Source organism: Bos indicus, chromosome 6 (genome assembly GCF_029378745.1).
Source record: "Bos indicus isolate NIAB-ARS_2022 breed Sahiwal x Tharparkar chromosome 6, NIAB-ARS_B.indTharparkar_mat_pri_1.0, whole genome shotgun sequence".
In the NCBI taxonomy this organism is placed as follows: Eukaryota; Metazoa; Chordata; class Mammalia; order Artiodactyla; family Bovidae; genus Bos; species Bos indicus.
Genome location: NC_091765.1, coordinates 59,082,373 through 59,110,244, shown reverse-complemented (window position 1 = coordinate 59,110,244; position 27,872 = coordinate 59,082,373). Strand labels below are relative to the sequence as shown.

At 38.4% G+C, this 27,872-nt stretch overlaps 1 protein-coding gene across 11 annotated transcripts in view; it reads right to left on the bottom strand.

Annotated features, from left to right (window-relative positions):
• The window catches only part of WDR19 (WD repeat domain 19), a 78,026-nt gene that overhangs the window by 24,406 nt on the left and 25,748 nt on the right, over positions 1 to 27,872 (bottom strand). For 10 of the 11 annotated variants that reach the window (XR_011567156.1, XR_011567157.1, XR_011567158.1 and 7 more), the window contains 14 exons: positions 27,546 to 27,668; positions 22,631 to 22,780; positions 20,576 to 20,723; positions 20,243 to 20,447; positions 17,434 to 17,593; positions 17,135 to 17,245; positions 12,723 to 12,832; positions 8,638 to 8,695; positions 6,077 to 6,217; positions 5,914 to 5,996; positions 5,352 to 5,435; positions 3,967 to 4,113; positions 3,517 to 3,641; positions 1,470 to 1,582 (listed from right to left, as the gene is read on the bottom strand). Coding sequence is in view for 5 of the 11 variants with exons in the window: in XM_070791309.1 (XP_070647410.1) it covers positions 1,470 to 1,582; positions 3,517 to 3,641; positions 3,967 to 4,113; positions 5,352 to 5,435; positions 5,914 to 5,996; positions 6,077 to 6,217; positions 8,638 to 8,695; positions 12,723 to 12,832; positions 17,135 to 17,245; positions 17,434 to 17,593; positions 20,243 to 20,447; positions 20,576 to 20,723; positions 22,631 to 22,780; positions 27,546 to 27,668 (1,758 nt within the window). In the remaining 6 variants the exon portion in view is untranslated. The remainder of the gene's footprint in view (positions 1 to 1,469; positions 1,583 to 3,516; positions 3,642 to 3,966; positions 4,114 to 5,351; positions 5,436 to 5,913; positions 5,997 to 6,076; positions 6,218 to 8,637; positions 8,696 to 12,722; positions 12,833 to 17,134; positions 17,246 to 17,433; positions 17,594 to 20,242; positions 20,448 to 20,575; positions 20,724 to 22,630; positions 22,781 to 27,545; positions 27,669 to 27,872) is intronic. The other variant, XM_019962599.2, reaches the window with a different exon arrangement.

Sequence of the window (27,872 nt, the reverse complement as noted above, 5' to 3'; positions counted from 1 at the left end):
GTGAAGTCTTAACCACTGGATCACCAGGGAAATCCCCAAAACCAATTATTTCAAACCACAGTTGTCTAATTCCTAAACACCATACCACAACTATGATGACGTTTATGGCTATGAAGGCTTCAGAGACAAATGGGCAGTATTTTCTTTCCAATTTATTTATACACAGTATGTCCTTGTTGGTTATCTATTTAACAATTTTAAATATAGCAGTGTGTGCAAGTCAGTACTAAATTGACAAATGAACAGTATTGCCAGTTGGTTTTATGGCTGGTGTGAGGAAGAAAGGATGTTCTTGAAGGTATCACAGAGGAAAAGGACATGAAGATGAAAAGGTCTGTGGTAGGTGGGGAAGAGGGCAGAGAGGAGCCCAGTGGAGAACAAGGATGGGAAAGGCTAGTGGAATAGTTGGAGAAGGCAATGGCACCCCACTCCAGTACTCTTGCCTGGAAAATCCCATGGATGGAGGAGCCTGGAAGGCTGTAGTCCATGGGGTCGCTGAGGGTCGGACACGACTGAGCGACTTCACTTTGACTTTTCACTTTCATGCATTGAAGAAGGAAATGGCAACCCACTCCAGTGTTCTTGCCTGGAGAATCCCAAGGACGGGGCATGCTGGTGGGCTGCTGTCTATGGGGCTGCACAGAGTCAGACACGACTGAAGTGACTCAGCAGCAGCAGCAGTGGGAGAGCAGGACTCTTCACTGGAAAAAGCTAGATGCCACTCTGCAAGGTTCAGGCTGGTTGATCAATCGTGGAAAATCCAGAGAAGGAATTTAGACTCAAGAACTAAAGGGCCAGAACAGCAAATTGGTGGCCTGAAGGCCAAGTTCACACACAGACTTGTTTCTTTTGTCAGAGAGATGTTATACAAATATCCGGGCCTATATTTTAACGCTGACCCAGACTTATGTTTATGAAAAATCCTATGATCTGAAACTAGTAGGCCCAAACTGCTGAATGGCAACACATTTTTGAGGGTGAGTAGCCGCCATTTCCTTCATACGAGGTGCCATCCAGCAGTCCCGGCCCTTCACTCACTAAGCAAGCCTTACCCCACAGCTTCACTTCTTTACGTCCCTTGCTTAAACACCGCAACTCTGCTTTAGGTGTTCTTTGGCAGTCAAAGTCAGTACCATTTGGGGAACAAAACGAAGAAAGATTTATAGAGAGAGAAGGTAAAAACAAGGAAAATAGGGAACAATCTAAAGTGAGGTGACCCAGGTCTGAATTATGTGGACGGTGGTAAGAACAAAAAAGAGAGAGAGCTGTGAGAGAGGTTATGAAGGCAGCTGTGAGAGAGGTTACGAAGGCAGCTGTGAAAGAGGTGATTGCGTGTGGGAGAGAGTGGAAGATGTTAAGGTTGACTTTCAGATTTCAAAGCTGGGTGTCTAGGAGAATACTATATTTTAACACATTTCCCCTAATCATTCCTGTGGAGTCCAAAGTATGTTTTCTTCGCAAATACTCACTCGTGAATACTGGCCACACAGCAAGAAGAATTTTCCAGCCTGAAAATGTCTTTTCTCTCCTTCAAAATATAAGGCTATGCTTTGATAGTCCTCATTAGTGGTATCTTCAGAACCTACAACAGAAATCAGAAATTCATTGAGTAAAATATCTGAGCATAAGCTGTTTACTTCTTATTGCTAATTCAAAAACAAGATCTAAAAACAGGTGATCTAAAAAGAGGCAATTAAAATCCCTTAACAGCAAATATTATTATCAGTGTCTTTTTCATCACAAAACACATTCACCATAATAACCTCACAGATCAACTGTTCCACCTTCTTTTCTCTCTAAACAGCAATCAGGAGAGGAAGCTAGGAGGCTTTGTGAGAAGCTAGGTTATGGTTTGACATTACCCTTAGAGACTTTTATCTTTCTTTAAAAGTTTCAATCTCATTTCCTAAAACAACAGGAACAATCCAGGATTTCCCTAGGGTTTCAAAACAATTGGGAGCCAAGTTAACCATAATGCACATGCAATCCATCTCCTTTCTCGGTTTCTCCAATGCCTGGTCTAAACAATAGTCTGTGTGTATTTGTCAGACAGGGAAGATGATACTCAAGTGGATAATAGATGCTATTAAAGATAATTACTGTTTTTCCTTTTTTACTGTTGTTCTTTCAGTTTGAGGCTTAAACATATAAAGCACAGAAGACCCCAAAGCTGCTGGAGTTCCAATTCATTGTTTACATTCATTTCACACTTACTCATGGGAGTTGGAGGCCCAGTAGGGCACCAGAGTATGAACAGCCCTTGTCTCCAGACCAAGCCAGATTTAGAGTTTATAAAAGAAGAGAGTAAAGAAAGATGAAGGAAAGTGTGTGTTATGTTTGGGGATTAGAGTGTGTATTTGTGTGTGTGTGTATCGGATAAGCCACATCCTTATGAAATTAGAAAAACTTAAATGCTTTAGTGCAATGATGACTTGTAATGTTAGGACAGAAATGTCATCAGCCATGTTAAACATTAATAATCATAATGTGACTTTTATCTGTACTTTCTTTTTTTCTTTAACTCTTTATATTTCCAATTATCTGAATGACTTCTGAAGATATTACAAGATGCTTTTACCTATCATTTCCCTTAAAGACTGAAAAAAATTTTTCTTATGAATCCCACCATCATTTCTTATGGTCATTTTCTGAATTTTAAAACATGAAATAACATAAAAGGACAAATATTATAATTCCACTTATATAAGGTCCCATGAATAGTCAAATTCATAGAGACTGAGAATAGGACAGTGTTACGAGGCTGGGAGGTGAGGGAATGGGAGCCATTGTTTAATGGGTAGAGTTTAGGATGGTGAAAAAGTTCTGGAGACAGATGTGGTGATGGTTGTACGACAATGTGAATGTACTTCATGCAACCAAACTGTGCACTTAAAAACTATTAAAATGGTAAGTTTATGTTTTGTATATTTTACCACAGTAAAAAAAAAAAGAGAAAAATCACACCACAAATAATGTTAAATATGGCCCATGAAGTGAAAAATCTGAAAGTTATTTCAGTAAGTTCTAAGAATAATTACAAACAGGGGAAGATAACCTGTAAGCCGGTATTCTCAGAATATAAAATTTTCTTTCGGACTTTCAAAATCTTTAAAAACCACATCCTATATGCTTAATTTACAACTCAATTTTTAAATTTGATGAACACAATTACTTTTTCAAAAGTCACTCTGCATTTCCTATTACTTTCGTTTTGGAACCTTCCTTTACCACTGGGTGATCGGTAGGAGAATTTGGGAAATCTGGCCTTCCATGGAAGTCACCTGAAACACCTTAATTTTTCAAAGTGGTCTTACGATTCCATCTCACCTTGAAGGTGACAGTAGGGATCTTGAAACCTGACAAGTAACATATAGTTGTATGTGTCTGTGTACAAATGGAATGGTGTGTGTGCCTGTGTACAAATGGTGTGTGTGCACGTGCGTGCGGATGTAGCCAGTCTGATTATTAGACCAGATAAAATCTTTAAGAGAAATTGGGGAAAACAATGATATTTACCAATAATGTCTGCATAGATTTCCATTTTGTTGTGTTGCTGAGCCAGTGTGAAAGCTTCATTATTGCACTTGGATATAACAAGAAACTGGATGGCAGACCCGTAGTCACCGAGCTGTAGAAAAAATCTAAAGCAAAGAGTACTTTAATTAGCTTGACTCATTTAAAAGAAGTCTGTCATTCACAAAATAAAATCTTTTTCAAGCCCGAGAAACCATTCCAAAGTAAAAACATACTGGGTAAACTGTAGTTCTACACCATATGTTTACATTTGGTAAACATACTCGCGTATGTTGACCATAACAAACAGCCTTTTAATTTAAACACTTAGAAGATATAATTTTGAAAAGAAAGAATAAATATTCCATTTGAAATGATTTTTTTGACAAGGGGAAGTGGGGGCTTTCTTTAAAGGCTAGTTTTTGGAAGTCCAAAAATAACGCATTACATTACCTGGCTACCAACTTGGCTCCTTCCAGGGACTGGGTCTCTCTGACGATGCTGACAGCCTTTTCTGGATTGTTGAGGTGGTCCAGGTAGATGCGGATCACACTGTTCCACTGTTTTGCATTCTCATAAGCCACAACAGCTTCTTTGTATCTATAAGAGATACTTAGTTCAAACAAACTTTCTCAACCTTGTCACATTTGGGAGAAAAATGTCAATTAATGCTTGGGATACTGTTTGTTTGTTTTTTTAATTGATGGTGATTGCTCACTTTTCTTGCTCTTCTTTGTTTTTTTATCAGAAAGAATACCATGAACCATTTCACTAAAATATGCTGTTTTTACAGGTTTGATAAACTAACAGTAAAATACCAATAATGAACTGTGTTTTCTCATCTGAATCATATATATACAATTTTTTATATTTTACTGTTTTGTTAAAGAGGAAAGATTATAACAGTAATACAGGCTTATTTTAGCAAACAGAAAATCAGCAATTTTTCACAATTACAGATACAATTTAACAGTAATCTATAAAATCATTGTGTATTGACCTCTAGATGGAGCTCAAGACTTTTGTTCAGTCTCCATGAGCTCTCTAGCTCTTTCCATTTTAACAAGACATTTAGTGTGTATCTCTTTCTTAAGGTTACTTTTCTAAAAGTAGAAGGAAGTAACCTTTAAAAATCTCTTAATACATATTGCTAAATAACCTTCTAAAGACTTTAGAAATTTACAGTCCTATTAGTCATGCATAACAAGTGCTTTCTGACAATATGGTTATTAGTTTAAAATACATCTTTTCCCAATATGAGTTAAAATGATATGCTGTTGCTTTAATTTAATTACTATTAGTGAGATGGAACTTTTTCGTATCTGTATAAAATATAATTTCATAACTGTATTTCCTCCTCTGGCACTCCTTGTCTTAGCCCATTTCCTCCCAGTGGATTTGAGTTTCTTATATTAAGTTCCAGAAAATCTTTGTCTATTTAAAGTACCAACAATCCATTGTTATACTGTTATACTGTTTTTCAGCTTAAACAGAGCAGCCATGAAATTCACGTTTCTTCACTTTTCTTTGCCTTTGTAAGTTATCTTCCTTAATAAAATGACTATTGCCTAATTTCATTTTCATGCCATAATTATATCAAAGTTTCAACTTCTAGTATTTAACCTTCAAATAAAAATGAGATTGTAGTCCACATATAAATACATAAAGGACTGGATGAACTATATAAAGTATGGGGAAAACTTAATAGCCTGGCACTTCAAGCCAGGTGAGGGTAAAGATGTTTTCTGTTTTTGCCTTTCTTAGAAGGTTGCCGATATCAACAATTACTTTATAAAACATCCTTTTAGATTTGTGTAAACTTGAGACACTGTACAAACCTTCCATCTGCTTCTTTAGCTTTGGCATACTGCAAGTGAATCTTTGGAGAAGAAACATGAGGCAGAAGCTCACCAACTTTTGCCCTAGAAACGTAGGTTGAGAATAATGTCAGCGCTACATTTGCTCCAAAAGTAGCTTCCTACAATCAGGTGTTAATTTTTAGGATTCAAGAAACAGTTATCATCATCTTAAAAAAATCTTGGCCCCTACAGTTAAAAGATTTAATTGCTTTTTCTCGGGCCCCCGACCCAGCCAGCCCATCCTCTGTGGGAAAATGAAGGCCAGTTCATTGACTCTGTGGATAATAGGGCTTTTTTATTCTAGTAATTTATCTGATTGGTTATTTCCTCATATTAAACCAAGAAAATGTGCTGTTCTTTGGATACAGAACTATTAAGATGAACTAATCTATCTATAAAGAAAAACAGGTGATGGAGGGAAGGCCCAGACAGAGGCAATAGCTGCACAGTTGGAAGGACGAGCAAGAAAACCAGAGGGGAGGGCATCTACACACGTTCATTTCCACAGCTGCTCAGAACACACTTTGCAGCAGATTCTTACCAGTTCTTACAGCGGATGTACACAGATGCTGCTTTGTCATAGTAGAGACCTTTCTCATACAGTTGAGCTGCTTCTGAAAATTGCTAAAATAGTATGAGATTATCAAAATACTAGTTTAATTGTGTATGAGACTTCATAAATATGTATTCCCAGGAAACTCTACCTTCATATTCTCCAGGATGGCTCCACAGTCTCTTTTAAGGACCCTGCTGGGGTGCTTGAGGGCTTGGTTAACCCCGCGGCGGATGTCTCCCATTCTTATGGACATCTGGGCCACTCCAGCCAGGCACACCTCATCGTGTTCCTGAAATTAGAAGGCAAATAACTAACAAATCACACCCTAGCTTAAAATGATGTATTTTATTTTTCTGTATTTCTTAAAAGCTTTTTATTTGTATCGGGATATAGCTGAGTAACAGTGTTGTGACAGTTTCAGGTGAACAGCAAAGAGACTCAGCCACACATATACGTGTATCCATTCTCCCCCAAATCCCCCTCCCATCCAGGCTGCCACATAACACTGGGCAGAGTTCCACGTGCTACACAGGAGATTCCTGCTGGTTATCCATTTTAAGTATAGCAGTGCGTACATGTCTGTCCCAAACTCCCTAACTATCCTGTCCCCCCAGTCTTTCCCCTGGCAACCATAAGTCCATTCTCTGTGAGTCTCTTTCTGTCTTTTAAGTAAGTTCACTTGTAAAAAGGATGTATTTTAGCCAAACAATTTAAATCTAAAATGAACCTAAATGTTATGGTTTACTTTCAATAGTCTTTGCTGGCAAATCTCAAGATTCTGAAATAATACGGAATCTTTTTTTTTTTTTAAATCATCTGTTACAAAGTCATATTCTTTTCTTCAGAAGTCTAGATCTTTTCTGCTCAAGGCCACATTTTTACTGCACCTTTGTCGTAATACCTTGCATATCTTTGTATGTCTTCTTGGTATAGAATTTTATGTGAGAGGAAATACACTGGGTACATAGCTATGCTACGAATAAAATTAAGAGAAAAAACATTTATCAAATTAAAGATTTCTCTACTAGGCATGATGAAACATAAAACCTTTACTAATTTGTGACAGAGGATCTGAGTTTTACATTTTATTTAATTTTAAATAACTTAAATGGCCCCATGTGGCTAGTGGTGACTGTATTTAATAACACAGTTAAGAATGAACGAAAATAGATGCAGCCAAACAAAGAAATTGTCAAAACTCTGAGATAAACGAGCAAAGGATATAATTAGGCAATTCATATTAATTTTAAAAACATACAATTGGCCACTAAATAAATAAAACATGCTTGGCTTCACTAATAATCAAACACATAAAAAATAAAATTAAATACCCTTTTTTTTTTTTATGCTGATAAAATTGGTAGAGATTGGTAGTGTAGAGAATATGGGGGAAATGAACACTTTCATACACAGCTGGATGAATTACCGTAAGTTCTTTTGGAGAGCAATCTAGCAGTCTAAAGATTTGAAAGCACACATTTTATGACGTAGAAATCCCACTTGTGAGAATACAGCCTGCAGAAATACTAAGTAAGAAATACTATCTTAACTATAATTATAGTTATTTGAATTCAACAAGGGAGTGGATGAAAAAAACCATGGTACATCCAAACAATGACAGTTTAGAAGCTCTTAAAAAATTAAAACGTTCATATGTATTGACTTGGAAAGACCATGAGGCAAAATGCTGTTTTTCTTTCACAGAACAGATTCTCAGTTGATCTTTGCTGAGAGAATGGAAGTGAATGATTTCATTTTTAGTAAAAATCCCTATTGTATACATATCTATATGCTTAGAAGAGATTCTGGATGGAAATATATAAGATCATGACCAGTAGTCATAATCATTAAGGAGTGTGTTTGGAGGAGAGAATGTTGAACTCGCACTTTGTAAGGTTAACAGACTTCGGTGATTTTTCAAATCGGCTATAATGACATTGTTATCACTTTTGTAATAAAAGGCTAGAAATATAAAACAGAAAATAAAAAGGTTTTCAATCTTGACATCACCTGCTACTGCTACTGCTGCTAAGTCGCTTCAGTCGTGTCCGACTCTGTGCGACCCCAAAGACGGCAGCCCACCAGGCTCCCCGTCCCTGGGATTCTCCAAGCAAGAACACTGGAGTGGGTTGCCATTTCCTTCTCCAATGCATGAAAGTGAAAAGTGAAAGTGAAGTTGCTCAAATTTTTATCACAAAATTTAGCTTCTTGAGTTAAATTCTGGGATGGTCTGGGACAAGAGAATGGACTGGAATGGTGGGTAAAGTATATGCTTACCAGGTTAATCATAAAAGATACAGCATGAGTAATAAAATGGCAGAAAAACCTTTATGGGCTGGGAATTCACTTTTAAAGCAGTTGTTGAAACATTTTAAGAGTGAAACGAAAAGCTTTATGAAAATCATAGCTAGCCTATAAGTGGAAAGGGATACAAATTTTACTCCCAACCTCAATAAAAAGCTCATATTTAGGGTCCAATGGAAAACAAAGCTTTTTCCGACAGATAAAAACATTGTCAATGTCAGTTTTTAAGAGTTCAAAGTGTTTTAAAATGATTTAACTATGTCCTTGCAAAGTTGTTAATAAACTGAAAAAAAAAAAAGGCTCACCTGCTTCATACTAAATAAATAGAATGCAAATAAGATTATTTCTTACAGGAAACTAACAACAAACTCTAAGATAACTATGCATATCTTTATTCAAGGTTACCTTATTATCACCTGTTATTCCTTTCTCATAATGAGCCAAAGCATTTGCATAATCACCTCTGAAAAAAAAAAGAGAGTGAATTTTAATACACATTTAAGCATCCTGTTTACATATACAAGATTTAAAAGATACTCTGTCACTGAGTTGCTTAAGCACATGAAAGGCGTGATACACAATGTTTATGCATGCGTTCTTTGAAGTCAGGCCATTATTTTGCTACTTTAAAAGTAAGTATTAAGCTACATTATGCTAAGAGTGTAAGGTACTAACTTTGTAGTATGCTAGGCATTTTGGGGAGCTAAATTAAAATTTTTGGGTCACTTTTGATTAATTATCTCCTTTGGGGTTCTAAGGGACTTCCCTAGTAACTCAGTTGGTAAAGAATCTGCCTGCAATACAGGAGACCCGGGTTTGATCCCTGGGTAGGGAAGATCCCCTGGAGAAGGGAATGGCAACCCACTCCAGTACTCTTGCCTGGAGAAATTCATGGACAGATGATCTGGTGGGCTATAGTCCATGGGGTCACAAAGAGTTGGACATGACTGTGCGACAAACTTTCCTTTCCTCCTTTCCTTCAGGGTTCTAAAGACAATCATGAGACCATAAAAAGCAATGTTTCCCTCCCCCTCTGAATACCCAGTATTTGTAAGTGCAATATGTATTGAGAGAATCTGTAGAAATTAAGGAAACTACTGGGGATGACAGTATTAAGGGCCCTGATTCTTATTCTGATAAAAAGTATCATGTTGTTTGTTTAGTCACTAAGACCTGTCGGACTCTGCAACCCCATGGACTGTAGCCTGCCAGGCTCCTCTGTCTGGCTATTTCCCAGGCAGGAAACATGGGATTTCCCAGGCAGGAATACTGAAGTGGGTTGCCATTCTCTTCTCCAGAGGATCTTCCTGACCCAGGGATCGAACTCTTGTCTCCTGTCTCCTGCATTGGCAGGCAGATTCTTTACCACTGAGACAGCAGGGAGTATAAATGATACCACTCCCTCTTCCCATGATGGATGCTAATATGGATCTGCATATCTAGAAGTCATATTTATTACCTCAATTCATTCTTAATGTTTGGAACAGGATGGATCAGTGATTGCTTAGTATCCATCTGGAGATCCATTGTACTTGAAGAAACTATCTCCTCCAGAATAAATTAATCAGCTCTGAAAAATCAGCTTAGACCAGTCAACCTCCCTCAGCTTCACTCAATTTCCTCATCTGTTGGTTACAAGGAATTTGTTGGACAGCCCAGAGCTTCACAGTCAGCAGTGTTCCTACGTGGGAATTTCTAACGTTGCCGTGCTATGCTTAGCTGTGTCCGACTCTTTGCAACTCTATGGACTGTAGCCCTCCAGGCCCCTCTGTCCATGGGGATTTTCCAGGCAAGAATACTGGAGTGGGTTGCCATGTCCTCCTCCAGGGGATCTTCCCAACCCAGTGACTGAACCCAGGTCTCCCACACTGCAGGCGGATTCTTAACCATCTGAGCCACCAGGGAAGCCCCAAATACTGAAGTGGGTAGCCTATCCCTCCTCCAGGAGATATTCCCGATCCAGGAATCAAACTGGGGTCTCCTGCATTGCAGGTGGATTCTTTACCAGCTGAACTACCCAGGAAGCCCAGGAATTTCCAATATTTGGACCCAATTACATCAACACAGATAGAGATGTCTCCTGATGGTTTCTCCTATTAAGAGATGCTAAACTGAGACTTGGGAACTCTTACTTTATTTTTATGGTATTTTAGTTCATGTACTTTATTTAATTATTTTATTTTGGAACTCTCATGTGGCTCTAGCTCATGATTCTAATGTCAGACTGGAGAGCGAATCCTTCCCACAGATGTCAGACGGGTCCTTCTTTGATCTAATCAATGTGTTGGCTGTAGAATGAAACAGACTCTTGGAACTGAGCAGAGGCCCAGGGCCTTAGAATCAAAATCAGCAGCTGGTGGGACTCCTCTGGTGGTCCCGGGGCTAAGACATCACACTCTCAATGCAGGGGTCCTGGCTTCAATCCCTCCCTGGTCAGGAAACTAGATCCCACATGCCATAACTGAGAGGTCACGTGCCACAACCAAGAGCTGGTGCAGCCAAATAAATTAATGTTTTTTTTAAAAATCAGCACCTGGTAGCTACTGGGGTACTGGATTATCACAAGAGTAAGTCTCCTGATTTGGGTGTTGGGGTGCATACCTAGATCAGGACCCAGGGGTCAGCATAGAAACAGCAGTGAAAACTATGGAAACTGGTGCCTTCACAGTCACATGTTGACCAAAAACGGTTAAAAAAGTATCAATAACATCAGACTTTCAACTGGCTCAGCTCACCTGACTATGATGAGACAGCTTTTGAGGGTTTGCTACAAAGACTGATTCTCCTGAAAGGAGGAACAGTGAAAGTTTTCTGGATAGTTCCAGAGCTTCCTCAAGTGCCTGTGCTTAGACCGGGGAGGGTGGGTCATCTCCCAGTGCAGTGACCCTCTTTTCTTTACTCTCAGCCCCAGTCACTCTCAGGACACAGATGCAGGGCCAGGGCACTGAGGCCTCCTCTCTTGTGTTATGCACTAAGGTTCCTATTTGTTCTTTTCAACATAACTTTGTAAGGGGCAGAAATGTGATAAATTTAGATTAAGATTGACTAAGAAGAAATAAAGTCTCCAAAAAGCTTTTATTTGCAAAATAGGAACTTTTAAATAAGGTATCCTGGTTAGAAATGAAAGAGTACTTTTTGATGGAGTAATTTCTACAATTATTATCTGTCAATATTCTCAATGACTATAAAGTCTATATGAAAATAAAATGGAACTACATAAAAATGATTTTTAATGTTAGAACCATATTTTCTTTGTTCAAGAAGCAGTGTTTTTCCCATTTTATAATTTTTGAAAATGGAATATATCCTATAATAAATCACCCAGTTATGATGTAGTTGTCATTGCAACTACATATACTTGCAAACTTACATTTGTCAATAAATGATTCATTGCTTGTCTCTGCAGGTATCTGCATTAGTGACATTAACCACAGCTGAATGGGAGTTTCAAATTGGATCCTGAAATCCCTCTAAAATTACACTTTTAGGCAGGACTGAAGTAAAAATGTATAGTCTATCAATTAAGACTATTGACAGTCAAGACTGTCTAGTAATTAAGAACCAGAGAAGGCAATGGCACCCCACTCCAGTACTCTTGCCTGGAAAATCCCTTGTGGGCTTCAGTCCATGGGGTCGCTAAGAGTCGGACATGACTGAGCAACTTCACTTTCACTTTTCACTTTCATGCATTGGAGAAGGAAATGGCAACCCACTCCAGTGTTCTTGCCTGGAGAATCCTAGGGATGGGGGAGCCTGGGGGGCTGCCCTCTATGGGGTCACACAGAGTTGGACACGACTGAAGCGACTTAGCAGCAGCAGCAGCAATTAAGAACACTAGAAATTTCTAAATCTCTCAGAACAGATTATGGCATTTTCAAAGGTAGGCAAGATCTGTGAAGCATATTCATCATGCATCAGCAGGGCTTATTACTCAAGCACTGCAGCTTCACCTTGAAAAGCTTCTGGCTTGATTTGCAACATGAACTGATGAATTTTTATCCATGTGCAATTCAATTTTAAAAAGCAGAAGTACAAGTTGAAGCAAATAGAGTTGTGGAACAAAGCCTGGTATCTTTCACCATGCCTTGAATTCACACTGCAAATCCTCAAAGTGTTCAACGTGGTCAAGGTCATGATCGTAGATTAAGAAAAGCAGAGTCACCTTGACACTATGTGTAACTGTTGTTGGCCAAATGTGTTTCAAAACAATATTTCTCAATTCAAAACAATTCTAAATATGGAAAAGGCTTAGACCCAAACTGAGATTTTGATGCTGAAAGGGAGTGGATAGATACATGGATAAGACATCGTTAATTAGAATAAAACATTTTTGGATGTATAATTAATATGGGTTTTTTTCCACCTAAGAAGCCACTATTAAATCCATGTATTTAATTATTAAATCAATGGCCTTATAATGAATAGGAGTTTAGAACTAAAGATATTCAATAATTAGTTACTGACTGAAACATATAAAGATGAGGACTTACGTGAATTCAAGCTGAATAGCATATTCTTTTGATATAAACGGTATTTGGTCTGGGGCTAAACGTTTTGCCAATTGTAGAGCACTGTCCCAGTGCTGCAGATCCCTTCTCATCTATTAGAAAGAGAAAGATATTAATTTCAAATAGCAAATTATTCTGCACAGTTACCATATAGTGCTGGTTTTAATAAAAGTGATTACATTCCCTGGTGGCTCAGTGGACCACTGCCAAGGCAGGGGACATGGGTTTGGTCTGGAAAGATCCTAAGTGGTGAGCCACCACTACTGAGCCTGTGCACTCCAGGGCCCGTGGCTATTACAATGGGTTCCTGGCCCTCCAAAACTCAATCCTGAACAAAATCTTATTCTCTTTAGTATTTAATTTGTCTCAATAGGAAAAAATTAAATTGAATTTAAATTAATTCAATCAACTAAATTAAAACTAGTATTTCTTCTTAGAGGGGAGATAATAAAGAAAAAGTTGAGAAATACTTTACTATAGGAATTGATCTTATTTTCTGAGAAAATCTGAACCTGTATCATAAGATGAATAGTAGCAAACATAAATAAAATGTGAATATGTCTTTCTCCCTGGCTCCTGAGGTCTTTTATCTGTGTCTGGTACACAAGTCCACAATTGCAAAATGGTATGTAATTATTTTATATTGTTAGGTTAATCATGTTCCCATTATGGCTTGAAATTGTAATTATCTTTTATTTTTTGTCTGGCTATAGACTGTGAAAACTGATAAATATCTTTTTACTATTGTGATTATGTAACTATTACTCACTTAATACCACTGTATTATGATTGGTTAACAGAAAAATTACAGAATTCTGTATCACCAAAACTACCATTTAATAGAAAAACCTGTAATCACTTTTTAAAATTCATATGCATATCAGAATTATCTTGGAATTTTTTTTGAAAAATACAAGTACAAATGCCCAGATATTGCTTTTTTTTTTTTTGCTAAAGCTCCAGTTTCTAATGAACAGCCATGTTATGGGAGAATGGCACTGAAATATGTAAAATATCATATGTCAAACAAATCACCAGTCCAGGTTTGATGCATGATACAGGGTGCTCGGGGTTGGTGCACTGAGATGACCCAGAGGGATGGGATGTGGAGGGAGGTGGGAGAAGGGTTCAGGATGGGGAACACATGCACACTCAGGGTGGATTCAAGTCAATGTATGGCAATACCAATAAAATATTGTAAAGTAAAATAAATAAATAAATTAAAAATAAATAAATACACCTGGAATATATGAGGATCTTTCATTTTTATCTAGTTTGTTTCATTTTTTCTATTTCATATTCAGTGCTCCCATTTCATTTTGTTTATGTTTTCCAATTTTCCATCTTTTCTTTTTTTGGATGTTCTTTCTCAAGTGTTTATCAAGCATAGTAGAAAAGCTTTTGTAAACATATATATATATTTTTAAAAACTTATGGATTTTTGCCTAACTAAAAAATTAATGACATTTTGATTCCACTTGTTTTTTTTAGTATGAATAGAATGCTAGATTCCCAAATTAAAAAAACAGATATGCAACAAGCAACAAAGGTTTACTGTATCGCACAGGGAACAGAATGATGTAATAACCTATACTGGAAAATAATTTCAGAAATAACGTGTATATGTATAACTGAGTCACACACACAAAAAAGAATTCTACTTTTTTGAAATTGCCAGTTTTTCTAAATGTCCTATGGACATCTAATAACATATGAGATACAAAATTTTAAATATATTTGTGTAGGATATGATTAGGGCTTCCCAGGTGGCACTAGGAGTAAAGAACCCACCTGCCAATGCAGATGGGTTGCATTGAGATGCATAAGAGATGTGGGTTCGACCCCTGGGTCTGGAAGATCCCCTGCAGGAGGGCATGACAACCCACTCCAGTATTCTTGCCTGGAGAATCCCATGGACAGAGGAGCCTGGCAGGTGCAGTCCAGTGGGTCACAAAGAGATGGACATGACTGAAGTGACTTAGCACACAAGCACACAGGATATGATTAACATAAATTAATTAAATATAAATCTATTATATTTAAATTATTAATGACATCATTCAAGATGCTCCTATTCTTTTTTCTGCACTTGACAAAATAGTCTCAGAGAAATGTTAATATGTCTCACTATGATTATATATTGCTTCTTTTCCCTTTTATTTCTTCTGATTTTTGCTCTATGTCTTTTGTTTCTTTGTTAAGTGTCTAATGGTTTATGATATCTATCTCCTTTGTGAATTGTTCCTTTTATCATTAAAATATTCATCTTTGTTTCATTTAAAATAAATAATAAAAAACCATTAAAGAGTAAACCATTAATCTTCTGGAGTTCATTCCTCACTTTATTCACCCTTTGTACAGAATTAACAATGGCTAACATTTTGCAAGTGATATTTTCTACTCTAAGACATTAGCCTATTTACTTTCCACAACTAGGCCTTTTATAATGAGCTGTTCCCGTGCCCATTTTAGGGATCCAGAACTGAGGCAAAGAGAGGCTAGTTTTGCACGCACAGTCTCACTGTTAGTGTGTGGCAGGGCTGAGCAGTAGGACTTTGCCTCCAACGTTTTTACTTAGCTAACCTGTCAGCCTTCAAAGTGAGGTTAAAGGAACAATGGGGTGCAGTCACCACTTCCCATTGTGAAGCCATCAGCTTAAATCCTTTACGAAGCCAGGAGCACGTGACAAGTGTCCACAGCTAACGCAGAAGAGCGAGGATGACATCTCTGCCCTCACTCAGGGAAGCCCTGTTCCTACTCCAGCACATACCAATCCAAGATCTGAAAATTTCTCAGGGTGTCCCCAGTCATCTCAAATAATATTGTGAGTGCATGCGTGCTAAGTCGCTTCAGTCACGTCTGACTCTTTGCAAGCTCATGGACTTGCAAAGTAGCCCGCCAGGCTCCTCTGTCCATGGGATTCTCCATGCATGAATACTGGAGTGGGTTGCCACTTCCTACTCCAGGGGATCTTCCTGACCCAAGGATTGGGTCACATCTCTTTCATCTGTTTTATTGGCAGGCGGGTTGTTTACCACTAGTGCCACCTGGAAAGCCAATAACACTGGAATATCATCTAATTTTTTTCTTAACATTCAGTTCACTTAAAATTTAAAAATGAAATTTGCTGTGGCCAAAACTTCCAAAACTAAAGAGACACAGATGTATAGAACACTCTTTTGGACTCTGTGGGAGAGGGAGAGGGTGGGATGATTTGGGAGAATGGCATTGAAACATGTATAATATCATATAAGAAACGAATCACCAGTCCAGGTTCGATGCAGGATACAGGAAGCTTGGGGCTGGTGCACTGGGATGACCCAGAGGGATGGTACGGGGAGGCAGGTGGGAGGGGGGTGTTCAGGATGGAGAGCATGTGTACACCCGTGGCGGATTCATGTTGATGTATGGCAAAACCTACAATATTGTAAAGTAATTAACCTCCAATTAAAATAAATAAATTTAAATTAAAAAAAATGAAATTTGCTATAGAACAATTTGAAAAAGAGAAGTTGTGAAATCAGTAGCAAATATGCTTTCTTTATGTGGCTGTGGAAATGTTGGCTGAGGTGGAACAATGTTAGTGATGAAAGCCACCATCTGTGTCTTTACAGTCAATCTGGCACCGTTCCCAAAGATCTAATCTCATTCTTACGTCTTTACAGCAACCCTATGGGCTAGATATTACTATCCCTCCTTTAAATGGGATCTAGGGCACTGAGACATGGAATAACTTGTCCAAGGGCACAAAGAGGTGGGATTTGAAACCAGTCACGTCCAACTCTGAAGTCCACGTTCTTAACTGCTCTTCTACACAGCCACAGTTCTCTCCTACCTGTGTGGCCCTAGGTCCTGCATTCTGTTCTGGCCCTTCCCTTGTAATGCTCACCTCTGGGAAACTGGTGATGATACACAAGCCTTAGCCTCCCCCTCTTCACACACAAGAGAACGTCACACAGTAAATGATAAATGTGCCTCAGGTTTCCCATTTGGAAAATAGAGAAAATAATAGTATTATCTCACAGGACTGTTGTGAGGGTTGAATGAATTAAAATATTTATGTCAACACTTAGAAAAGTACCTGGTACACGTAAGCACTCAATAAATGATGGCTGCTTTCATTTGTATGTGTTTTTGTAAGTTACAGAATCTGTTCTCTTTAGATACACTCTGACTCTAAATTAATGGGTAATGTAACAATACCATGCCTTTTACTGCTCCATAGAAAGCAGAGTGAAAATACTTCTAAGGTTAATGAATACTCAGGGGTTCTTGAAGCTGAAGTCTGAGTTCAAGGAGGGGGAAGGCATGTGGTGCCTGGTGCTGAGAGATGTTAACTCTTTAAAAGAGGTGAGAGCCTCTTTGTGCATTCTTTCCCTCATCTGCTGCCTTACCTCAAGGGCGGCAACAGGGCAGCTGGATGCCAGGTACAGGTCCTGAGCCAGGTTGAAGTCATCGCTGAACATGGCAAGGTGTCCTGCCAGAAGATTGTAGTCCTCTATTCCCTACAAATAAAAACAGTTTTAATGAGAAGAAACTCAAGGGTTTAATTTTTTATTTAAGGACTGTGCTTAGGAAGAAGTGGTAGTATCTATCAGTTTTTGAGCTAGGTAAGACTAACTGCAGAAATTTAAATGCTTGACTCAGTATCATTTAAATGCGAATCTGATAATTCCCATAAGATGCTGTTTACCTTTATTTGTTCCAAGGACATCACCATGCCAACGTTTCCAATAGTGCGATAAACACGGATTGCAAACTCCACTTCCATGTGGTGTAGACAGGCTCTGGCCAGTTCATTCCAAGCAGCCTGGTCATTGAGAATCTTGCACAGTTCCCAGGCATCAGGAAACCTGGCATTTGAACATATGAGCATAATCAAGGAGCTCTATTTGTTTCCCACTAGGCAGCTTTTAGACTGTATGTAATTTAATGTTATGCCTTAGATAAATTTTGCAAAATATTTTTCAATCTTTAATCATTTCCAAGTTATAAAAGAACCACATAAACTTTTCTTCCTTTTTTGTATAGATGTTTATTCCTGAATTTATTGAAGTAATCTGAGTCTACGCTACCCCTCCCTCATCAGTAACTAATTCTACTCATTTATTTTTTGGTTTACTTGACACACATGAAAATTATTTCTGCTGTCATGTAAGTCTAATAACATTAGTATTCTATTCCTATAAGCTGGGAAATTTAAAATAGGTCAGCCCACTATGGCCTGCAGCTTCCTGCTTTGGGAAATAAAGTGAGTGGAGACAGCCACTAGCCCGCCTACCCTTTATGAGCTGTCTGGGCTGCTCTCACTCTGACAACCAACCTGGGCGGTTTTGATGGACCCTATGGCCCTGAAAGCCTGAAGTACCATTTTGACCATAACAGAAAACGCTTGCTGACTTCTGGTTTAAAACTTAACCACAAATGTCAATGAGACTTTTTGTGGGACTCCTATATTAATGAATATGTCACCCTCCCCATCTAGTCATCAATCTAGTTTCCACCCAACACACACTCACTGAGCACTGTTATGTGCCAGGGTCTGTGCTTGGAACCAAGATGTAAGTATCAAATGCAGTCACTGTCCTTAGGTGGTCACACTTGGGGAAGGCAGAAGAGACGCGTGAGCAAACAGAGGACTATGACACAGGATGACAGAGGTACCAGAGTGCCTATGATATGTGCATCTTTGTGCTTTGTGCTTTGCATACATTATCTCGCTGGATCACCCTAACAACCCTATTCCCTATGTATCATTATTACTTCTCCTTTATAAAGGAGGAAAGTGAGGCTTAGAGGCCTTAAAAAGCCAGCCTAGTGGTAAGAGACAATGTGCCCTAAAGCACTCTGCACACCAGATCCTGGCTCTGAGGCAACACATGAGAAAGGCCTCAATCTATACTGCCAGTGGTCAGGGGCTTCAGGGAAGGCTTCCTGGAGGAGAGGGCTCTGCTGAATGGTGGAGAATGAGGCGTTACTACCTACACAGACAGGGAAGGGCAGTCTAAGATGCGAAAGCAGCACATGCCAAGGCAGGAAATCATGAAAAATTATTGAATTCAAGCAGTCAGTGGACAGAGAGCAGTGGAGGAGTCGGGGCAGGTGAGGCTGGTATTAAATCAGCAAGAGCTGAGTGTGTCAGGCTGAGGTCCCTGAGAAATAAGGGTTTCTTCCTAAAGGCAATGGGAAGTCACTGAGGATCAGACTCACATTTTCCAAAGTGTACGGAGAATAGATTGTCTTGAGGCTACCTGGAGAGAGAGCCGTCAGAAGTCGCTCTGCTACACGTTACTCCATTGGAAGGCCTGAGTTAAGGTGGAAGAATAGTGGAGGAGAAAAAGACCTGGGTGTGTTTGGGTGTGTATGCATGTGTGTGGGTGTGTATACATGTGTGTGGGTGTGCGCTGTAGGGCATGTGCACAACGTGATTTGGGCAGGGGAAGAAAAGGAGGCTGGGAAAGATGATGACGCAGGTTTGAGGAACTCGTGGACTCCCAGCTACACAGGACTGGGAGGTACTGGTGATACAGGTTTAAGTCAAGGATGCATATTCTGGAGTTAACCTCATATATAAGGTATTGAAACCACCTTTGAGGAGATTCATTCTGGAAGAATAATTAGAGTGAGAAGATAAGAAAGGAGCCCAAGGGACCCTGAGGAAGAGCAACATTTACACAAAGGAATTCACAGTCACCCTAAGAGGTGAGAGGAAAAAGCAGGGGTAGCTCAGACGGTAAGGCGTCCGCCTACAATGCAGGAGACCCAGGTTCGATCCCTGGGTTGGGAAGATCCCCTGGAGAAGGAAATGGCACCCCACTCCAGTACTCTTGCCTGGAGAATCCCATGGAAGGAGGAGCCTGGTGGGCTACAGCCCATGGGGTCACAAAGAGTCGGACATGACTGAGCGACTTCACTCACTTGAGAAGATTTACTCTGGAAGAATAATTAGAGTGAGAAGAGAAGAAAGGAGCCCAAGGGACCCTGAGGAAGAGCAACATTTACAAAAAGGAATTCACTGTGGTCCTAAGAGGTGAGAGGAAAAAGCAGGGGAAAAAAAATCTCAAGTAAGATAAAATCTAACTTTGTTATAATGAAATTAAGGGAGTGTTGAAATAATTACATTTATTAGAATTTCACAATAACTGTGCTATTTGGGAGATTAGAAACTTTTTGTTCTGATGGGCTTTTCCCATAGTACAAAAGCCCTTCCTTTAGAATTTACATATATTCTCAAATCGATCATATCTGAGCCTCATGATAATCCCGTGAAGTAAATGAGGTAAATACTATTATCTCCATCTTTTTTTTCGGGTCATGCTGTGTGGCATGCGCGATCTTAGTTCCCCAACCAGTGATCGAACCTGTGCTCCCTGCATTGGAAGAGTATAGTCTTATTAATCACTGGATGGCCAGGGAATTCCTTTCCATCTATTTTCACAAGATTTGACCTTTAAAATCACAAAAGGAAATGAGAAGCTCCACAAGAAGTGTTTAAGCCATACCTTTTCAGCATTAAAGTCTGTGTCAGCACCTGCCTCAGTTCATGAGGCCCCACGTCTTTTAAAGTGTCGAGGAAGCGGTGAGTGCTTAGGTAGATGTTGTTTATTTTTCCACTCTGGGTCTGGCAGGTCAACTCTCCATTATATAACAGCAAAGGTTTATGAGAGAAAGGAACTTTGGTGCCACCAGCCAGAATGACCTTGGATCCTATATTATAAAACAGACACCTTAATGTTAAAAGCTAATACTCAGCAGACACATTAAAAAAAAATGTTTTAATTTTAGTGCAATGGAAATGTAATTCTCAACAAACAAACAAAAAAGTGATTAAGTACCTTGGATAGTGTCCTTGTGAAAGACATACGTGTACACCTTATCGTCATCATAGGCAATAAATACACCTTTATCCATTGGCCAGTTTTCCCAAAGAACACCTTTAATGGTTGGTGAAAAGTCTGGAATCTCATAGGTAGCATCATTAACCTAAAAATTGAGGATTTACAGATTTTACCCAAGTCTGCACTTAAACCATTATCATTTGCCTTGGTAGGATGGAGCTTGTCTGCAGCCTTAGCTGGCAAAGCTTACCAACTCATATTCAACTTGCCAACATCCTAAGATAAATGAAGAAAAGTTTCTTTTCCCCTTTCTATAATGAGCATAGCTTGCAAAAAACTGTAGTTACATGCAAAATCAAGGGTTTTATCTAAAATTTGGTGAATTTGCCAGAAAAACTACAAGTCTGGACACAAAACTTCAGGTTAAGAAAAAAAGTTGAAGTTGCTCAAAATGATAACAGAAATATTAACTATGAACACACTTGTGCTTAGAGAATTTCCAATAATATTGGGTACAGAAATGCTCCAACTAGAGAAGAAACAAAATAATTCATACACGATTTGAGATCTAAATAAATTCCACTTGGTACATTTTATTTGAAAACATGCATTCCAACAATGTATTCCAACAAACTGTAATTACAGTAATATAAGCTATTAAAAAAAATCAACCCATATATCCCTATAAACTCAGGCAGATAGGCTTACATATATATCCTGAAAGGAAATCTCTACAAGATTTAATTTCCTTATTAAGTAGGGGGAACTCAAGGTCATCTTTACATTCAGGTTGTTTTTCCTCATTTATTTTGTAACTGAGAAATGGGTTGGAAAGAACTAGAATATTAGGAATTTTGAATAAATAATCCAGGCACTTCTGTGGAAATCTGTTACACATTTGTCAAAGAAAGAAAAGAAAAGAAATAAAGAGAATAGAAAAAGAAAAAGGGAGGAAGGAAGTTTTACTATCTTGGAGAGTATATCGTGAGTGAGAGCTATCTTCAGGGAATGTGTCTTCACTGTGGTAAAGCTAAGACACCTGGGAACAGTTACTAAGGTTCAGTCCAAGCGCAGCTGTAGGCTGTGTCAACTATGAACAAAAATATACTAACTGAATATCAAAAAAAAAAAAAAAAAAAAAAAAAAAATCCAAGTATAGTAAGCGAGATAAAACCACACTATTTCCTTTTTTCTAAATTTAGCCTTGTAAAAATTAAGGATGTTTAAAAATAGGAGTAACTAAATCTAAAAATCTTCATCAACCCTGACTATTCATTGGAAGGACAGATGCTGACGCTCCAATACTTTGGCCACCTGATGTGAAGAACTGACTCACTGGAAAACACCCTGATGCTGGGAAAGAGTGGAGGCAGGAGCAGAAGAGAGTGACAGAGGATGAGATGGTTGGATGGCATTACCAACTCAAAGGACATGACTTTGAGCAAACTTCTCCAAGATAAAAACTTCCTTTATCTTGGACATGAGATAGTCAAGGACTGGGAAGCCCGGTATGCTGCAGTCCATGGGATCGCAAAGAATCAGACACAACTGAATGACTGAACAACAATAAAAAAAGTCTAAAAACGGAGCCATCTGTTTTTAAATCACCTAATTAAAAAAAAATATTTCCTCTGTGTTCAGGATCTTTAAGAAAAGAGGAAAATCAACTGAGGTGGGCAGAAAGGACAGGGAACAGTCCTTGCTCTCTGAAGCTATTGCATTTCCAGAGAGAAAATTCATGTTACCTGAAGATACACTGTAATACTGTGCCATAAATAAGGTTAAAATGATGCAGAATAAGAACTATTTTTTCCATTAAAAAGTCTAAGATTTTTTAACACTTAAAAATTACAAAATAATGTAAAAAGTTTTCTAGATGAAAACAGTCATGAAAACAAATCACAAATATACCACAAACATAATAACAAAGTACTATAATTCTCGGCACTGTTTTAGAGAAAGTGATCTTATATATGAAATATATTTTAAAAACACTTTCTTCATCTGTTGCCATTTAAAAAAATAACTATTTGAAAACTTTTCTAGACTTACTGGACAGTAGACATATCCATCACTTTTTTCATCAATGAAAACTAATCTGGTCCCATTTGGGTCAGGAAAAATCTTTTTCACACTGACGGGATGTCGATAATCATTAACAAACTGCCAGTCTTCAATGTAGAAATACTGAATGACACCAGTCTAAAAAAATCCAGTCACAGAAATGAAAGGCTGTCAAGAAAATACTGATTTTTCAGCATTTATGTTAAGCATATTTCCTAATTTGAAAAAAATAAGTCATATTTTTGATCAAGGAAGAGTCTAAAAATATTTACTATATAAGCAAAGTACAGATCCAAGAAAGTAAGTTAAATGAGTATGTACATCTAACTCAACAGTCTATTATTAGTTCTAATATCCTTAGTCATATTAAAGCTTAATTGATTTTCAGATTTCCCACTTGTAAGAAATACTCTTATTGGTTAAGAGTAACTTTCAAGTTATATTATTTTAAATATTTTTGCTGTAAATAAATTAGAAAATTTCACAAGATACAGTCATAGTTCTCTAATAACAATGAACATATAGACATCAAAATTTAAAAATATACCATTTACAATCACTCAAAAAAATGAAATACTTAGGTGTAAATTTAACAAAGCATACATAGGACTTGTGTGTTGAAAACTAAAAATCACTAATGAAAGAATGCAAGAATATCTAAATAAATGGAGAGGCATACTGTGTTCATGGATTGGTATCAGAATAAAGATGTTATTTCTCCTGAACTGATATACAAGATTTTTTTGTAGATACAGAAAAGATTATTCTAAAATTTATATGGCCCTGCAAAGGAACTAGAATAGGTAAAACAGTTGTGAAAAAAAATGGGAAAACAGGTCTGTAAATTTTTTTTTTTTTATAGCTACAGCAATCATTGTGTAGTACTGGTGGAGGGACAGACACACAGACCATTGGAATAGACTAGAAAAGCCAGATTGTTATCAAGGATTAAGGATAAGGCAAAAGCAAGAAGAAAGTGGGTGTGGAGATAAATGCAACATGAAGGGTCCTAGTACTGACAGAATTGTTCTGTATCTTGCCTGTTAATGTCAATACCCTGGTTGTGATACGTAATATAATGTTACCATTGGGGGAAACTAGGAAAAGGATTTATAGGATCTCTCTGTATTGTTTCTTATACCTGCATATGAGTCTACGATGACCCCAAAATAGAAAGTTTAATTAAAATAAAAACACATGTTTACATCTTACATTTCTATTCAGGCCAAGATGGTGTGACTGGACTTGACTTGCCCACCCAAAAGAACCAAAAATAACAGACAAAAGACATGAAAAATGATTTTCAAGATACTGGAATAAGGCAACACAGGATAATGGTCTCTTGGAGATGGGAAACAAGATAAGTCCTGTGATTGCTCCAGTTTTTGCCTTGGGAGAGTTTTCAAGCCATGGCAAAGGGAGGGAACATGCAGGTGGAGCACGACTCTGAGTTGAGGAGATAGAGCTGAGGATTCAGTGGGGCAGAAGGGAGTGGCTAGACTTGCAGCATATAATACCAGAGAGCAGAGAGATGCACTGAGACAGAGCACTGAAGATCTTCAGAGGGTCCACCTTGAGTCTTCAGCAGAGTATTGATCACTGCACACTTATGAGAAAATTGTCAAAGCCAGGGAGAAGAACCATCCAAAGGCATTAGAGGAAACAGTGACTGGCACTCACACAGAATTGGGAACAGTGACTGTTTTCAATAGGCAGATTAGAAAACGTAATTCACAGGATACTGGGTGGAGTACTCAGGAAGATCTTGCCTCAAAAGTGGGAAATAATTAGTTGTAGACTAAGCAGTGTTTCAGGCTTCCCTGATGGCTCGGTGGTAAAGAAGCTGCCTGCCCATGCAGGATGTGACACAGGAGATAGGGGTTCAGTCCCTGGGTTGGGAAGATCCCCTGGAGAAGGAAACAGCAGTCCACTCCAGTATTTTTGCCTGAGAAATTCCATGGACAGAGGAGCCTGGGGGCTATAGTCCATGGGGTTGCAAAAGGGTTGGGCACAACTTAGCAATTAAACAACAAAATGAAAGTAGTGTTCCACATCTGCCTAACAAATCACAAAAGCCAAGACTCAAAAGGATCAGACTGTTCCCAAGCAAATTACCTGCATTCCGGAAACAAAGCTCACAAGTATCTTTAGGAATACAAAACATCCAGCACCCCCAAATGTATGCAAAGAAGTAGGAAAAAACATAACCCATGTTGAGGACAATAATTAATCAAAACTGACCCAGAAATGACCCAGATATTAGAATTAGCAAATAAGGTAACTAAAACAGTTAATATAATGGTATGGCATATGTTTAAATAGATAAATGGAAGATATAAAAACAGATTCTAATATATCTTCTGCAAATGAACTATAGTGTCTGAAGCTACTGGCAGATTCAGTATGACAGGAAAAAAGGCTGCTGCTGCTGCTGCTGCTAAGTCGCTTCAGTCATGTCTGACTCTGTGCGACCCACAGACAGCAGCCCACCAGGCTTCCCTGTCCCTGGGATTCTCCAGGCAAGAACACTGGAGTGGGTTGCCATTTCCTTCTCCCATGCATGAAAGTAAAAAGTGAAAGTGAAGTCGCTCAGTCACGTCCGACTCTTAGCGACCCCATGGACTGCAGCCCACCAGGCTCCTCCGTCCATGGGATTTTCCAGGCAAGAGTACTGGAGTTGGGTGCCATTGCCTTCTCCAAAGAGGCTAGTAACCTTGAAATACAGCAGTAGAAATTATCTAAAATGAAACTGAGAAAAAAAACAAGTAAAAAAATTTAAATAGCATCGACTGTGGGATAAGTTAAAGCGGTTTAATATATGTGTAATTGGAGTTTCTGAAATTGGAATGCAAACAGAGGGGGGGAAAACATCTTTGAAGAAATAATGGCTGAATATGTTCCAAATTTTATTAAAGCTATAAACCCTTGGGTTCAAAGAAGCTCAACAACCCAAGCACAAGAAATATGGAGAAAACTACATCAAAGCACATCACAATTAACTTACTCAAAATCAGCAATTAAGAGAAAATATTAAAAGCAGTCAGAGGAAAAAGACAGAGACACACAGAGGGACAAAGATAAGAATGACAGAGATTTCACTGGAGTAAATGTAGGCAAGACGACAGAGGAGAAGACAGTACATCTTCAAAGTACTGAGAGAAAAAACCGTTCATGGAAACAACCTAACATCCACCAACAGATGAACAGATAAAGAAGGCGTGGTACATATATACAATAAAATATTACTCAGCCACAAAAAAGAGTGAAATAATGTCATTTGTAGCAACATGGATGGACCCAGAGATTGTCACACTGAGTGAAGTAAGTCAGACAGAGAAAGACAAATACATGATATCACTTATATGTGGACATCATGATATTATATAAACTATATATATATAAGCATATATATATCTATATAGCTTCCCTGCTTATTTTATAGAGTTAATGAGATAAAATAAGTGAGATCAGGGCTTTATAAACTGTTGTGTGTTATACAAATATACTATTAATTTATTTACTACTTAGTTACCATATCACTACCACTTTATCTGATACATGAGACCTACCTTACTTGTGTATATAAGCTCAAAAACTGATTTTGGGTCAAATTTAAATTTAAAAAGTCTCTCTTCTGGCAATAAGCATGTTTTAAAATATGCTCTTTTAAAAAAACATTGTGAGAAAACAGAACCTTTGAAACAGTGATTAATTGCTTTTCTAATGAAGGACAGGGAAGCCTGGTGTGCTGCAGTCCATGGGGGAGTCGGACACGGCTGAGCAACTGAACAATAGCAACAAATGTGGAAAATACTGCCTTTTTTTTTTAAACCAACTTAGTGAATTCTTCTAGAGGCTAAGCGAGGTAACAGGTATGATATGCTTTGAAAAATCTTTTAAGTTTTTACCAACATAAATGCTATTACTAAACTATGCTTTATGTATATGTGGCTAATCTAACATTTAAGAGTACAGAGTGTTGGTGGTTCAAACGACCAAAAGGTTGAAGTGGGATTCTCAATATTCAATTAATTTTAATTAAATGCCCGCTAAATGTAGGCACTAGACAGCTAAAGTCGAATGAGGTGTCTTACATGTGTCATCAAATTAAATCCTGAAAGCATCAAGATAAGGAAAATGAGACTGGGAAGTGTCAAGCAGCAAGTAAGAGGCCTAGTATTTGAGCCCGGATTGTCCAGACTCCAAAGTCTGTCCTTTTCATTGTGCCATCAAAGTTGCTTATAGTTACAAAAGCACTTGATGATAGCAAATCACACCAATGTGCTCTGCTAAGTCACTTTAGTCCTGTCCGACTCTGTGCGACCCCATAGACGGCAGCCCACCAGGTTCCCCCATCCCTGGGATTCTCCAGGTAAGAACACTGGAGTGGGTTGCCATTTCCTTCTCCAATGCATGAAAGTGAAAAGTGAAAGTGAAGTCGCTCAGTTGTGTCTGACTCTTAGCGACCCCATGGACTGCAGCCTACCAGGCTCCTCCGTCCATGGGATTTTCCAGGCAAGAGTACTGGAGTGGGGTGCCATTGCCTTCTCCGCCAATGTGCTCTACATACATATATAATAACTTTTTGCATATATAATGCTTCCCAGGTGGCTCAGTGGTAAAGATCCTGCCTGCCAATGCAGGAGGCATGGGTTTGATTCCTGGGTTAGGAAGATCCCCTGGAGGGGGAAATGGCAACCTACTCCAGTATTCTTGCCTGGATAATCCCACAGAGCAAGACCATAGTCCATGGGGTTGCAAAGAGTCGGACACAAACAAGTAACTGAGCATGTATGCACATATAGTATCTATATAACATATATATATACACACACATATAATAAATTACAAGGTAAAAATAAGAAATTTTCCCACGTTCTATATTACAGACGACAACACATACATCTGTGCCATAGATGAGGAAATCACCAGTTAAGGCATGACATAAAATACGGCACTTATCATCCACTGCTGGGAAAAGTCGCGTCTCACGTTCTTCTTGAGCGTCCAACATTTCACTTTCTATCTAAAACAAAGAATAATAGTGGCTCATGGACTTAACTGAATAAATCTGGTTTGCAACATCTAGTGGGTAAGGGAGAGTCTTTTTCTTAAATTCAACTAAATATTCAGGCTCACCAGATAAACCACTTTACTCAGAAAGGTATCAGGCAGGAACCCAGCTTGCCAGCAAGGCACATTAAATATCCCTTTTAATGAGTCTCCCTGA